Source organism: Cyanidioschyzon merolae, chromosome 18 (assembly GCF_000091205.1).
Source record: "Cyanidioschyzon merolae strain 10D DNA, chromosome 18, complete genome".
NCBI lineage: Eukaryota > Rhodophyta > Bangiophyceae > Cyanidiales > Cyanidiaceae > Cyanidioschyzon > Cyanidioschyzon merolae.
Genome location: NC_010144.1, coordinates 93216 through 105578, shown reverse-complemented (window position 1 = coordinate 105578; position 12363 = coordinate 93216). Strand labels below are relative to the sequence as shown.

At 55.4% G+C, this 12363-nt stretch overlaps 2 protein-coding genes and 1 non-coding gene across 3 annotated transcripts, besides 1 other annotated feature; all 3 read left to right on the top strand.

Annotated features, from left to right (window-relative positions):
- Nucleotides 1–2362: 2362 nt before the first annotated feature.
- Nucleotides 2363–3955, top strand: CYME_CMR036C (myo-inositol 1-phosphate synthase; the record flags this gene model as incomplete). The annotated part of the gene is made up of 1 exon (XM_005538297.1): nucleotides 2363–3955. The coding sequence occupies one exon, from the start codon at nucleotides 2363–2365 to the stop codon at nucleotides 3953–3955; it is 1593 nt and encodes a 530-aa protein (XP_005538354.1).
- A 935-nt stretch (nucleotides 3956–4890) lies between these two features.
- CYME_CMR035T lies at nucleotides 4891–8656 on the top strand. The gene has a single exon (XR_002461595.1). It is a non-coding gene; the product is annotated as a hypothetical transcript (transcript).
- Nucleotides 7515–8761: a sequence feature (possible transcribed region).
- Nucleotides 8762–9246: 485 nt separating this feature from the next.
- Nucleotides 9247–10629, top strand: CYME_CMR033C (hypothetical protein; the record flags this gene model as incomplete). Its single annotated transcript, XM_005538296.1, has 1 exon — nucleotides 9247–10629. One exon carries the CDS (start codon nucleotides 9247–9249, stop codon nucleotides 10627–10629), a length of 1383 nt encoding a protein of 460 aa, XP_005538353.1.
- Between the last annotated feature and the right edge of the window lie 1734 nt (nucleotides 10630–12363).

The window sequence follows — 12363 nt, the reverse complement described above, 5'->3', positions numbered from 1 at the left end:
CTTCGATCCCTGTTGGATAGAAGACGCCGCGAGCCAAAGATATCCGGTAGGAGCGTGCCGCGCTGCAGTGCGCACCGCTGCCGTTCGAGGTTACGCTGTATGGCGTTGCCAGCGCCGCCGCTGCCGATCACGAAGCACTGATTTCTGTTCATTTGCGAAACGCTTACACAGGCCAGCGTTCGCCCACTGTACGCCGATTATCGCGTTGCGCGGTGAAGCATATATTGCTCCATGACCTACTTCCAAGTTCCATTACCCATACTTCCTCTCGGATACACTGGTCGATTCATACGTTCTATCTTGCGTCCGCGATTGCGCATATAGCACCGGTGTTGTCGTACCACAGAGGGCGTAGGCTCGAGGCGTGCTTCACCCGACACAGGTTCAGGTCTCGATGTCTACTTGTGATCAGTCAGCCTGCGGATGCTGACTTGCCTTCGCTGCAAGACACGTTAGAGGAACTCGGCTGTTAGGATGAATGCTGAGAGCAGTGTCGCTCCTCTTCGCGGTCGTGCATGGGATGCGGTGTCGGTTCGCGGCGCGGGCGTTTGCTTGGCACTCACCAGTGCGCAGGTGCGAAAGACACGCTGCGCTCGTAAGTGCATCCGATTCGCTGGATCCTTCACCCGGAAGGTAATGAAGCACTGATGCCGCTATAGAATGGTGCACGGTGCGGCATACAGTGCATGCGCGACAACGTCTCGAGCACCTTTCATTTAGCGAGCTTTCTATACATCACTGGATCGATCAGCGATGTGGGATGCGCAATATAGATTTTAGCATATTAGTGGGCAAGGTAGCGCTGCGCACATCTCGACATCGTACATCGAACTGTGATGAAAAAAGACAGGTTCAGCAATGGTGCATCCGTGTCCGGGGGGAAGGCATCGATTCGACCAGGTGCATCAGCGATCGATGCCATCCACGAAGGAATTTTCGTGTCTACCCTGTTATCGAGAAATACCATTAGATGCGAGGGATGCTTGACGAGTCCATTGCACACCTTGTCGCGATCGGAAGAATTCAGTGGAACGGTTCGGGAGCATTCGCAAACGATAGAATCGCCGCTCGAAGTGCGTGCTCGTCGTTTTTCAGGCGCATCACGCATTCTTTATGAAAACCTCTGGGAACTAGATGCTCACTCGCCTCAGTGTCTGGCATAGCATCTATCGGCAACATCATTCTGATCCATAGCAGGCGCGGAAGATGCCCCTATTTGGCGTGCCTGCGGATACAAGCGATCGGCCTCCAGCACGCTGCTCCACGAGACCTGTATGAGACCAAACAAAGGAGAAACGTTCTTCGGCCATGGAGAGTATGTATATACCTACTCAGAGAAGTCTCCCTGCCATTTTGACCACCGCTATGCTATCGTTTTCATTTTCTTCCTGCAAACTCCGAGGCCTGCAGGACACCGCACAAAGTTGGATCGCGTCAGCTCCGCGGGCCTCGTCTTCAGCACCACACATCTTCTGACAATAATGGCGGCGCCAGGTCCCGGTTCACGAACTCCATGCATTTCGTGCCTCTACTTTAACCCACTATTGCTAGAATTCCTCAGACTCGTGCCCTCTGTGCCACTAGAGTCTCCTCAGCGTCCCGTCGGCGAAACACCTTTTCTCGTCAATCTGCGCTCTTCTACTTCTCCATGACTTGATCCTTTTCGCTCGATGTTCGGCGAGAAGAGGATTTTATCGTTTCTACCAGCACCCGACAATGGCGGCCCTCAAGTGTCCCTGACTTGCACATCCATAACTTTTCCTTGCATCTTTTATTACCTCCAATCAACGCACTTAAAACGCACCTGCTCTGAGCTGTGGAAGAGCACTTGGTGACATGCACCTGGACACTGGAACGCAATGTGGATGAAAGGCAACAAAACGGACATACAGGCGACGACCAACGTTCCGCCCCCGATTGGAGCAGCCGCCGGTGCGCTGCACGATCCCTGCAGCGCCGCCGCGCCAGGCGGCGACACGTGCAGCTGTGCGACCTGCCGTCAATCGCCATCCATAGCGCGCATCGCCAGCAACCCGCGTGCGCAATTGAATGCGCGCATGGAACGCGGCGATGCCGTCGATGCGCTGTCTACCGCCACGTTGTGCACCGGCGGGCTTCGCGATAGCGAATTCGAACACATGCACCGTCGCGTGTCGTGCTGCGCGCCATCCAATCACGAACGCGGGGCGCCCTCTGCAGGGCAATACCTTACATCGACGCTTTGTGTCGTAAAAGCGGGATTGTACGCTCGACGTGCACAGTGCACTGTGCGGACACGTTTGCAGAGGTGCGCGGTTTGTGTGGGAAAACGTCGCTTCATTTCATCGCTTGACTCTAACTGGTGGTTAGGAACTTGCAGAAAATGCTCGCAGAAGAGGTTTACGTTCAAGCGCCGAACGTGCGGTACACGCCCGACTACATAGAAGCGGACGTCGACTACGAAACGAATGCCGTGCGTTTGGAGCGAAACAGTGGTCGTGCGATTGTGCGGCCTTTATCGGTCAAGTATACTTTCCGCACGCAGCGTCGTGTACCGAGGGTGGGTCTTATGCTGGTGGGCTGGGGTGGCAACAACGGCAGTACCGTCACTGGTGCAGTCATTGCGAACCGCGAGGGCATCACCTGGCGTACGAAGCACGGCATTCAGACTCCGAACTATTTCGGCTCTCTAACACAGTCCGCCACCGTTCGGCTGGGTAGTCTTTACGAAAGCGACGGGCGATTTGAGGAGGACGTATTTGTGCCTTTGCGCGCCCTATTGCCGATGGTGAATCCCAACGACCTGGAGATTGGTGGCTGGGATATCTCCAGTGCGAACCTCGCAGAAGCGATGCGTCGCGCGCAAGTACTTGACTACGATCTGCAGCTGCAGCTCGAGCCGTACATGGCCCCTTTGAAACCTTTACCATCGGTGCTGTATGGGGATTTCATTGCGGCGAACCAGGCGTCACGTGCCGACAATCTGATCCCGGGCACCAACAAGTGGGAACATTTGGAGAAAATCCGCGCAGATATTCGCGCTTTCAAAGCCGAGAGGAACGTGGAAAAGGTCATCGTGCTGTGGACGGCCAACACGGAACGCTACGCTACTGTCATGGAGGGGGTGAACGATACCGCGGAGAATCTTCTGCACGCAATTGCTGCGAGTCACTCGGAGATATCGCCGAGCGCGCTATTTGCCACAGCATCAATTCTGGAAGGCTGCTCGTTTATTAACGGTTCTCCGCAGAACACGTTTGTGCCCGGGGTTATCGACCTCGCTGTGCAACGTGACGTCTTTATTGGTGGCGATGATTTCAAATCGGGTCAAACAAAGCTGAAATCAGTTCTCGCTGATTTTCTGATCGGTGCCGGTATCAAACCCCTCTCGATAGCCTCCTATAATCATCTCGGTAATAATGATGGAAAGAATTTATCGGCACCGAGCCAGTTTCGTAGCAAGGAAATATCCAAGTCAAGCGTTGTGGATGACATGGTTGCCAGTAACGGGGTTCTCTACAGGCCCGGTGAGAGTCCGGACCATTTAGTTGTCATCAAGTATGTGCCGGCGGTTGGCGATAGCAAACGTGCGCTCGACGAGTACGAAAGCGAAATCTTCATGGGCGGACGGAACACCATTGTCGTTCACCAGACCTGTGAGGACTCGCTTCTAGCGGCGCCACTTATCCTCGACCTGACCATTCTCGCAGAGCTTGCAGAGCGTATTGAGATGAAGAGAGCCGATGAGGAAAAATTTGAGCGTTTCCATCCCGTGTTGTCGCTACTGAGCTATTTCCTCAAGGCACCCGTTGTGCCAGAGGGCACTCCTGTGGTGAATGCGCTAGCACGTCAGCGCCTCTGCATCGAAAACATTCTCAGAGCTTGCATCGGACTTGCACCAGAAAACGAGATGCGTTTGGAGCATAAGCGGCGGCCCCGCTCGCTTGTTGAACGAAAGCTGCTCGTGCCCAACTAGATACGAGACAGGCACTGCATCCATTGCCCTGATGATGACCATTCGGGAAACGTAGCGTGTTACTTGATTGCAGGTCATATGGCTGCGCGATGCAACCTGGCTTCTCAAGCGCTGCTGAGACTCGTTGAGCGAGCGGGCAGAAACGCATGATACCAGGTTGGACACGATTCCGATACAGGTCACGCACGTTTGAGTTGACAGGGTTGGTTGTAAATCTACGCGCGTTTACGACGGAGACTTGGCCTCGAGGCGAATGCCAGATGCACCAGCAACACGCCTGAATCATGTCAAGACCTTCTACCCAGCTTGCTGGTGCAGCAGCCGTCGGCGGGGCGGTGTGCGTCTCGTACGCAACCTCCCGATTAGACGCTCATCGCGGATCTTTGGCACGTTCATGTTTATATGTACGCCTGTGCATTGTTATACTCAGAGACTTAGATTCATGAATTCATGGGTGCCTTGTACCAGCAAGCACGCTGGTGTTTTCGTTTATCGATGTCGCAGGTCTTCATCCGACGGAGTGTATGCTGGATATTGGAGAACGGGCGCAGAGAGACTTGATGCTGCCAGGACGAGCTCGCAAGAAAAGCTCATACATGTACAAGTCAGTCATTCCACGGTCAGCACATGGGTGAACCAACCGAATCCTCACCGATATCATGAACGTTGTCGAGCGAAAACGGAAATTTTCCGGCACTTTCTACCCGAGTGTCGCCTCGTCAGTCGCTTTCTAAGCTTGCGTGCCCTGAGACGTCCTACCGAGAGAAATCCAAACGGCGTGATGTTTCTGTGCTGTCGATACGAACTGGGACGAAAAGACGCGGATGGATGACGAAAAGCAAGCACGCCTGTCTGGGAGACTGTCGCGAGTGGAGTACCACGCGTTCGATTCCGAACGGCAATGCGAATGCTCATCACAGGGCGGACTGGTGTCCATCGAAGTCGATGGGGCTTTATTTGGAAGCGATGCTTGGCGTGTATATGGGAGCTCAAATTGCGGCAAGCTTCTGGTCATAAACAGGAGACCAGCCGTAGTGAGAACGGTGTTGGCGTTAGCAGCAGAGAGGGTTTTGGTGTGATGGTCTGCAGCTCGCGAGAAAGCCCTGCTCGTTTGTTGCCTCACGAGTCGACGAAACTCTCCTTGGCTTCTGCTGTGTCTCCTTCTTCTTCTTCTTCAGGTACTCTACCGTCCTGTTAATCTACGACGTCGCGAATCACCACTGAAAAGCGACCAAGGCGCACGCTGCTGCGCACGGCCGTGGACGGCTCCTAGTGTGGGCTGGGTCTCGTCGACTCCATCCAGTCGAGGGCGACTTGTCTGCTCGCCAAGGTCATGTGGACACTCACGGATCCGTCGATGCGTCGTTCGCCTCCGAGACAACGTTCTGTGACGAATCCACGACTTTACTCTCTTCTATGCAGGGGTCGAGAGCTGCTGTGCTGCTGCGCCCTGGTCGTGCGCGGGAGCGAACGGAAACGCACGCTGCACTCCGTGGGCGTGCTCGTGACCCATGAGGTCACGAAAAGCATCACAGAGGATAGCGTGCATACAAGCAGAGTATGGGAGAGCTTGGCGCTCGTCGTCCACCCAGTGCATCTGGATCCCGAAGAAGAGACGGATACGGAGTGAAGCGTCGCTGTCCGTGCTGCTCCGCCAGGTACCGGAGTATTCGAAGAAGGATCCGGTGTCTCCGCGCAAGTATGACGGACTCGAACAGGTCCACGAAAAGCGTCGGCGGCGCTTCTTCAGATGTTTCTAGTCTCCATGGAAGGCATGGCGTGCAGCGCGTAGCGAGGCTTTGGATACCGACGGATCTCCAGTACGCATGGGCGTCGTGAAAGCGTGACCTGGGTCACCAACGAGGCTCATTTTCAACTGTTCAAGGCAGACGAGGAGAAAGTCGCTGTTGGGAGCGTGGATCCGAGGTTGAAGAGCGCCCTTGTCGTCCCCGTGTATGCAAATGAGGCGGACGGCGCCGCCCAAGACCTGAATGGCAAGCAGACGGAGCTGCCCAGCGCGTCCAGCACTTGGTATGATCGGGAGCCGCGCATCACCTTGGATGGCATACGGCGAAGTACGAGGCGGAATGACTGCGTCAGGACCTGAAAGTGAACGCGCTGAGCAGTGTGTCGAGCAGCGTGGGATGGGTTTCCACTTTTAACTCAGAGCGCGCACGAGCGTCTGACCTGCGCATGCGCACAGCCTTTGGCAGGATTCCGTGAGACGGCGCTGGGGGGCCACCAACGGACTCGGTTGGACGGAGGCGAGGGGCGCGCACTCGCAAAGCTCCTGGACCAGTTGGAAAAGGGAGTACCCAACAGGTCGCGTCGATTGCTGGAAGCCTGTGGCGCTGGATGTGCTGTGGCACGCAAACGCTGGACTCCTGTGCGTACAGCGAGTGCAGGAATCGATGTTGCACGTTTCCTGTGGAGGACTAGATGGCGACGCAGACGGAGCTCGAGTGCGGATGCTCGTGCTGCGTCTACGTTGAGCGCCACTTGGGAAACAGGGCCGAATGTCCGACATGGGATATTGCGAGCGGACCTCGGACGTCGTATTGCGAGGCAATAGAAGCTGGCGGGCTCACTTTGGAATGTCCGACATGGGATACTGCGAGCGGACCTCGGACGTCGTATTGCGTAGCAATTGAAGCTGGCGGGCTCACTTTGGAATGTCCGACATGGGATACTGCGAGCGGACCTCGGACGTCATATTGCGAGGCAATAGAAGCTGGCAGGCTCACTTTGGAATGTCCGTCATGGGATACTGCGAGCGGACCTCGGACGTCATATTGCGAGGCAAATGAAGCTGGCAGGCTCACTTTGGAATGTCCGTCATGGGATACTGCGAGCGGACCTCGGACGTCATATTGCGAGGCAAATGAAGCTGGCAGGCTCACTTTGGAATGTCCGTCATGGGATACTGCGAGCGGACCTCGGACGTCGTATTGCGAGGCAATAGAAGCTGGCAGGCTCACTTTGGAATGTCCGACATGGGATACTGCGAGCGGACCTCGGACGTCATATTGCGAGGCAAATGAAGCTGGCAGGCTCACTTTGGAATGTCCGTCATGGGATACTGCGAGCGGACCTCGGACGTCATATTGCGAGGCAAATGAAGCTGGCAGGCTCACTTTGGAATGTCCGTCATGGGATACTGCGAGCGGACCTCGGACGTCGTATTGCGAGGCAATAGAAGCTGGCAGGCTCACTTTGGAATGTCCGACATGGGATACTGCGAGCGGACCTCGGACGTCATATTGCGAGGCAAATGAAGCTGGCAGGCTCACTTTGGAATGTCCGTCATGGGATACTGCGAGCGGACCTCGGACGTCATATTGCGAGGCAAATGAAGCTGGCAGGCTCACTTTGGAATGTCCGACATGGGATACTGCGAGCGGACCTCGGACGTCAAATTGCGAGGCAATTGAAGCTGGCAGGCTCACTTTGGTGTGATTCCATCGCAAGTCATGTGTGCGGGCGCAGGCTCCGCTCCGAGCCATGAACGTCTCGATCAACACCCGGAAAAGTCTCGTGCCTGGGGGGCGTCTATCGGCTATGTGTATCGAGCGAAGTTTAAAGCGAATCGATTCGTGCTCCGTGTGGGCACTGTGTTTAAATGCCGAAGACTTGCGACGAAAAAGTATGATTGAGCAAGAGAGCGTGCGTTGAACGCTCGCCTGGAGCAAGGCACCGGTATGGCACGAGTCGGCGATTCAGCAATGCTACCATCCCGCCTATGCGTATGCCGGGCATGATTTTCCTGGGCCATTGGTGAACGATGATGATGATGATGATGGTGGTGGTGGTGGTGGTGGTGGTGGTGGTGGTGATCCATGATTCGATATACCTGACCATACAGCTTGCAGACAAGGCACGTGCCCTTGAACAGGCGAAGCAGAAAAGCACAATTGGTCTCCGGCGGTGGCAGCGGTAGCATTTTCTGATTCGCCATCTCTGGCGAGGTGCTTTCTCGTCGAAGCACCAGTGCACGTCCGTGCACGATTTCAAGCACTACCAAGATGCGCACGTACGCTACTAGAAGGAGACTCGCCTATCCAGTTACCCTGTGGGTGTCAGCCGCGACGCTCAATGCACCACCGCTGCAGTTGTCACCCAGAGACACGCCAGTGTCTACATTTCATGATATAACGCTGACGCATGCAACCGTATTGCCGTGTGCTCGCAGGCATCGACTCTACACTGGCCGCCTGGACGGGCGCTAGACGCACCGGAGCGTACACCCGACGACGCCGAAGCGCACCTTTCAGATGCGTTTCTGTCGAGTGCAGCTGGAGGACGATAACCGAGACTTGCTTCTTTTGTTTTATCGCGCCTCCTCCGCAGTGATTGCTTGAGAATACGTCTGAGGGTGCACGCGTACGTCAGCATTCATGACCTGGTTGTTCTTTAGTCCACAGCGAAGTTTCCTGCACTCCAGAACGCTTCGCGAATCATGCGTGCCACTGGTACCGCAGTGCGCGTGCTGATACTCTGCACGGTAAGCCATGCGACGCTTCAGCAGCACGCTCTGCACGTTGTCCTCTTCATTCCTCTTTCAGCAAGCCTACTGAACCAGTGTTGACTCATTTACCAGTGGTGCATCACCTCTGGTTCATTTCCGGTGCACGTTACTGCATTCGTCGCGCTTCACAGACGACCGTCCGCGTCACGACGTCAACAGACGTGTCCATAAACAGGACAAATCTTTAGTGCTGATAACAGCACAAGCACGCATCATTCCTCAGCTATGCACCAACGAAAGGTCTTACCAAAGGTTGGCATCCACTCGTTGCCAAAGCGCACGAAAGCGAAGCGCTCTTTTTGAGACAGCATGTTCAGTACAGCGCGCACGTGCAAGGCACTGCTGCCCTCGCGCGACTCGGTACGCAGGAGACTGCGAACTACCTGCCTGTTTTGTTCGGAGCCGCTCTGGGATACGTCTCTGCTCTACCGAGCGAGCGATTGTGTGTGTGTGTGTGTGCGTTTGCACAGTGTTCACAGCGGACGTTTAGGCGTGCATACGCAGTTCTTGGCCGGCGTTGGGGCAAGACACAGGCTTCGGGTCGTCCGTTGCGCTTCTGTGCTGCGCGGGCAGACGACGCCTCTGTTCCGTAAGCGGGCGGCCTGGGACGAGCATCTGCATACCATAGCGTGATCAGGTGTTCATGAACGTTTGTGTTATTTACTCAAGTCGATACAGGGTGCGAGAATCCCTGTGAAGTGCGCAGGGGCACCGCTTTCGAGACACCGGCGACGACGTGCGCGAAATCTTGCCGTCCGTTTCCCATATGAGCGAACACGAGCGTATCAGTTCTCTCGACGATGACGCGCGAAAGTTGCTTGTGGATCGGCACGCTGAGCTCGTCAAGGAACTGAACGAGGTGCTTCAGACGAAACAACGTATACGAGCGGCTTGCGAGGCACGAGCTTGGCCGCGAGCCAGACCCTCGCGCGTGAATGAGCTGCGAGCTCAGCTCGCTCAGTTGGAGACACGTAGTGAGGAGCTCACGGCTCTGATTCACCACCTTTCGGAGCTGATGGCTGGCCATGACCTCGACCTGCTCGGCACGGGAACCCCGCTACAAGACCATAGACGGAATTCTCCCAAATTGACAACTGCGGAACCGTTGCGCAGTGGAGACATGAGCGCAGATGCCGACCCGATTGAAGCTACGCTTGCTGGGCTAAGCCTTGCCGAGCTAAGAGAGCTCAGTGTTGAACAGAGCGAACAACTGAACGAGGTTGAGCGCCAGATTCGTCTGTGGCATGAACATTCGCATCGATCCCAGAACGACGGCCATACAGGCGAGTCGCTAGCCCGGCTGCGCATGCTCGAGACCCGAAGAGAAAAGCTGAACAAGTGTCTCGATGATATTGCCGACGCGATGCTCCAAGTAGAGGAAGAGGATCTCTGGCAGGCTACTGCTGAGCCAAACGCGATCTCCTTTCAGACTCGTCAGCATTTCAAGCATGACGCGGCCGTTTCTGCTGGGCAGACGGAGCCGCTGCGGCTACATTCCGAGGACACAGGTCGTCGGGATGCAACAGCACCCGCACACATCCACGCAGATGAAGTACCCACCGAATCCTGGACAGCGGAATTCGAACGCGAAGATAATCCAGCGTACACGACACATACGTCTTCACAGACGATGCCTCGGCCGCAGACGGCAGCAGACGACGTCGTCGATCCGAGCTCAGCCCAGGAGTATCGATCCGCTTCGTTCGATGACGCTATAGAACAGTCCGCTTATCGCAAGCGAACACATTCCGTTTCGCCTGTCCGCCACTGGGAGTGGGCAGATGCGGCTGATACAGCAAGTGCTGCAGCTACGGGATACACGAGTCGCTATGCGAACGAACGTGCACAACTCATCGATGCTGGCTCGGTGCTGCCAACGCCTGAGCATGAGCGTCAGCGTCAGCAGCAGCAGCAGCAGCAGCATCCTGCTGCTACGTCGCGTATGGCACCAAGATATTCAGCCGCGCTCGTGCAGCAACGCGTAGAGCGAGCCCGGGAGCGTTTGGCTCAGCGCGGGGAAGCGCTGCGCAACCTGCATATCTCAAGTGCAGGTCTGCAGAACGATGCCAGCGCCTTTGAGAACTTGTCTGAGCGTCTGGCCCGTAAGAATCGTCTTTTTGGTGGTCGTTTCTGGGAATCGTTTCTTTAAGCTTTACGTGATCTTTTAGATGAAACCTAGCGGCATCTCTGTAAGCTTCGCACACGTGGTCCCGCGTCGATCTTTGCGAAGCGCGTTCTGTTCCTGCACGCCACTGGGCTGCCTAGTTGGTGCACCTCCAGGATGACCGGGGTCGTGCCGGTGGTGGACCCAAGTGCCCGGCGGCTAGAGCATTGCAGTTTGTGCGCATCGCAAGCGTGCCCCAGGCCCCAGACATGCAACAACGGACACACTCGCGTTCTTCACTGAGGCAGCGTTCGGCGGGTGGCAACGAAGCGCCCTGCCCTACGTCCCAACTGTCCCAATACCGTCCGGGGTAGCGTCATTGCACTCGTATCAGAATGAAATAAAGGAGGCTCATGGAGGGAACTCGGGCGTATACGAATGAATTCTGGAACTGTTCCCACTGTTATTGGCACAAGCCTTTGCGGGCTCTCTCTCATGCTGCTTCCCGATCCTCGTTCTTGTTTGTCTCCGGATTTTACATACGCCGGCCTTTCTTGTCTCTTCAGGTCCGTTGCCAGCAGTCGAAGGATGTTTATGGCTGCCCCCGAGTCTCGGTTACGTCGTTTTGCAGCTCTTACCGACGCATTTGGTGCACAGATGGAAGCTGTGATCTACGATTCGGTAACGATTTGCATCTTTCTTGTATACATCGGTAGCTCTCGATCCGCGACGTTTACACTTGAGTGTCATCAGGTGCTCCCATACGTCCATCACAAGACTTCGTCCGCTGAGCGCCGCCCTGTGACGCGTGAACGCTCGCTGCATCGCTCGACACATGCCGTTGACTGGCAGGAAACGAAAAAGCTTCCAACGATCCTGTGCTTCGGTTCCTGGCCCAGTGCTGCACTCGAAGACCAGGAGCTGTATCTGGGCGATACGCTCGGCGAGTACGTTGTCCGCTGCACTTGCAAGTGCATGCTATTCTAACGAATAGAGGATTTTAGGACCTTGTTGTTGCCTGTGATGAAACAGGTATCGGAGAGGGAATCGAGGCTCCAGAGTACGTCGAAAAGTATCGAACCGAATATGCTCGCTTCGTGCAAAGCGGAGATGCGCGCTCCATAGAGACAGATCGCTGTAATGACTCATGTCCATATCCAAGACCATTTCTTATAGAGCTAGGAGAGACGGGAACTCCTGCGCGCATATCCCGTCGAAGGCATGGTGATGGTGCATTCGCGACCGGCTTCGTCGATGACCTGCAGGAAATGAAGCTTCATCTTTAGACCGGAGACGATTATGCGACGTCGGCAGCTCCACGAGGTTTTCGGCATGCGCTTGTAAACAAGTCGTCAAAGCTCGACGTCGACAATTTTTTGCGTCGTCAAGTGTGCGGTGCCAATGGATACGCCTCGAGTTGCCCGGGAACACAAGGATCCAACACTCGTAGAATGCGTGATTCGATTCTGGTACACGTAAGAAAAGGATTCAAGAACAGTGGCAGCTCGTTTCTATAACTTCGATTACGATATCGGTTATTTGACGAATCCGAGCTCGGGGGTGTCGCGAATCATCCTGATGAAGATGACGTAAAAGCGTCCAGCGGCACAGCGTGAAAGGCTCCTCTGCGAAAAGCCGACCGCGGATCCAAAAATTACGCGTGAATCCGGCAGCACTTGCACCTGCTTTTCGCATGTCGAGGCTGTACACGTAAAAAAGCTCGGGAAAATTGAAAGACCCGAATGGAGCCACAGCTTCAGTGTTCCATTTTCATCTGAC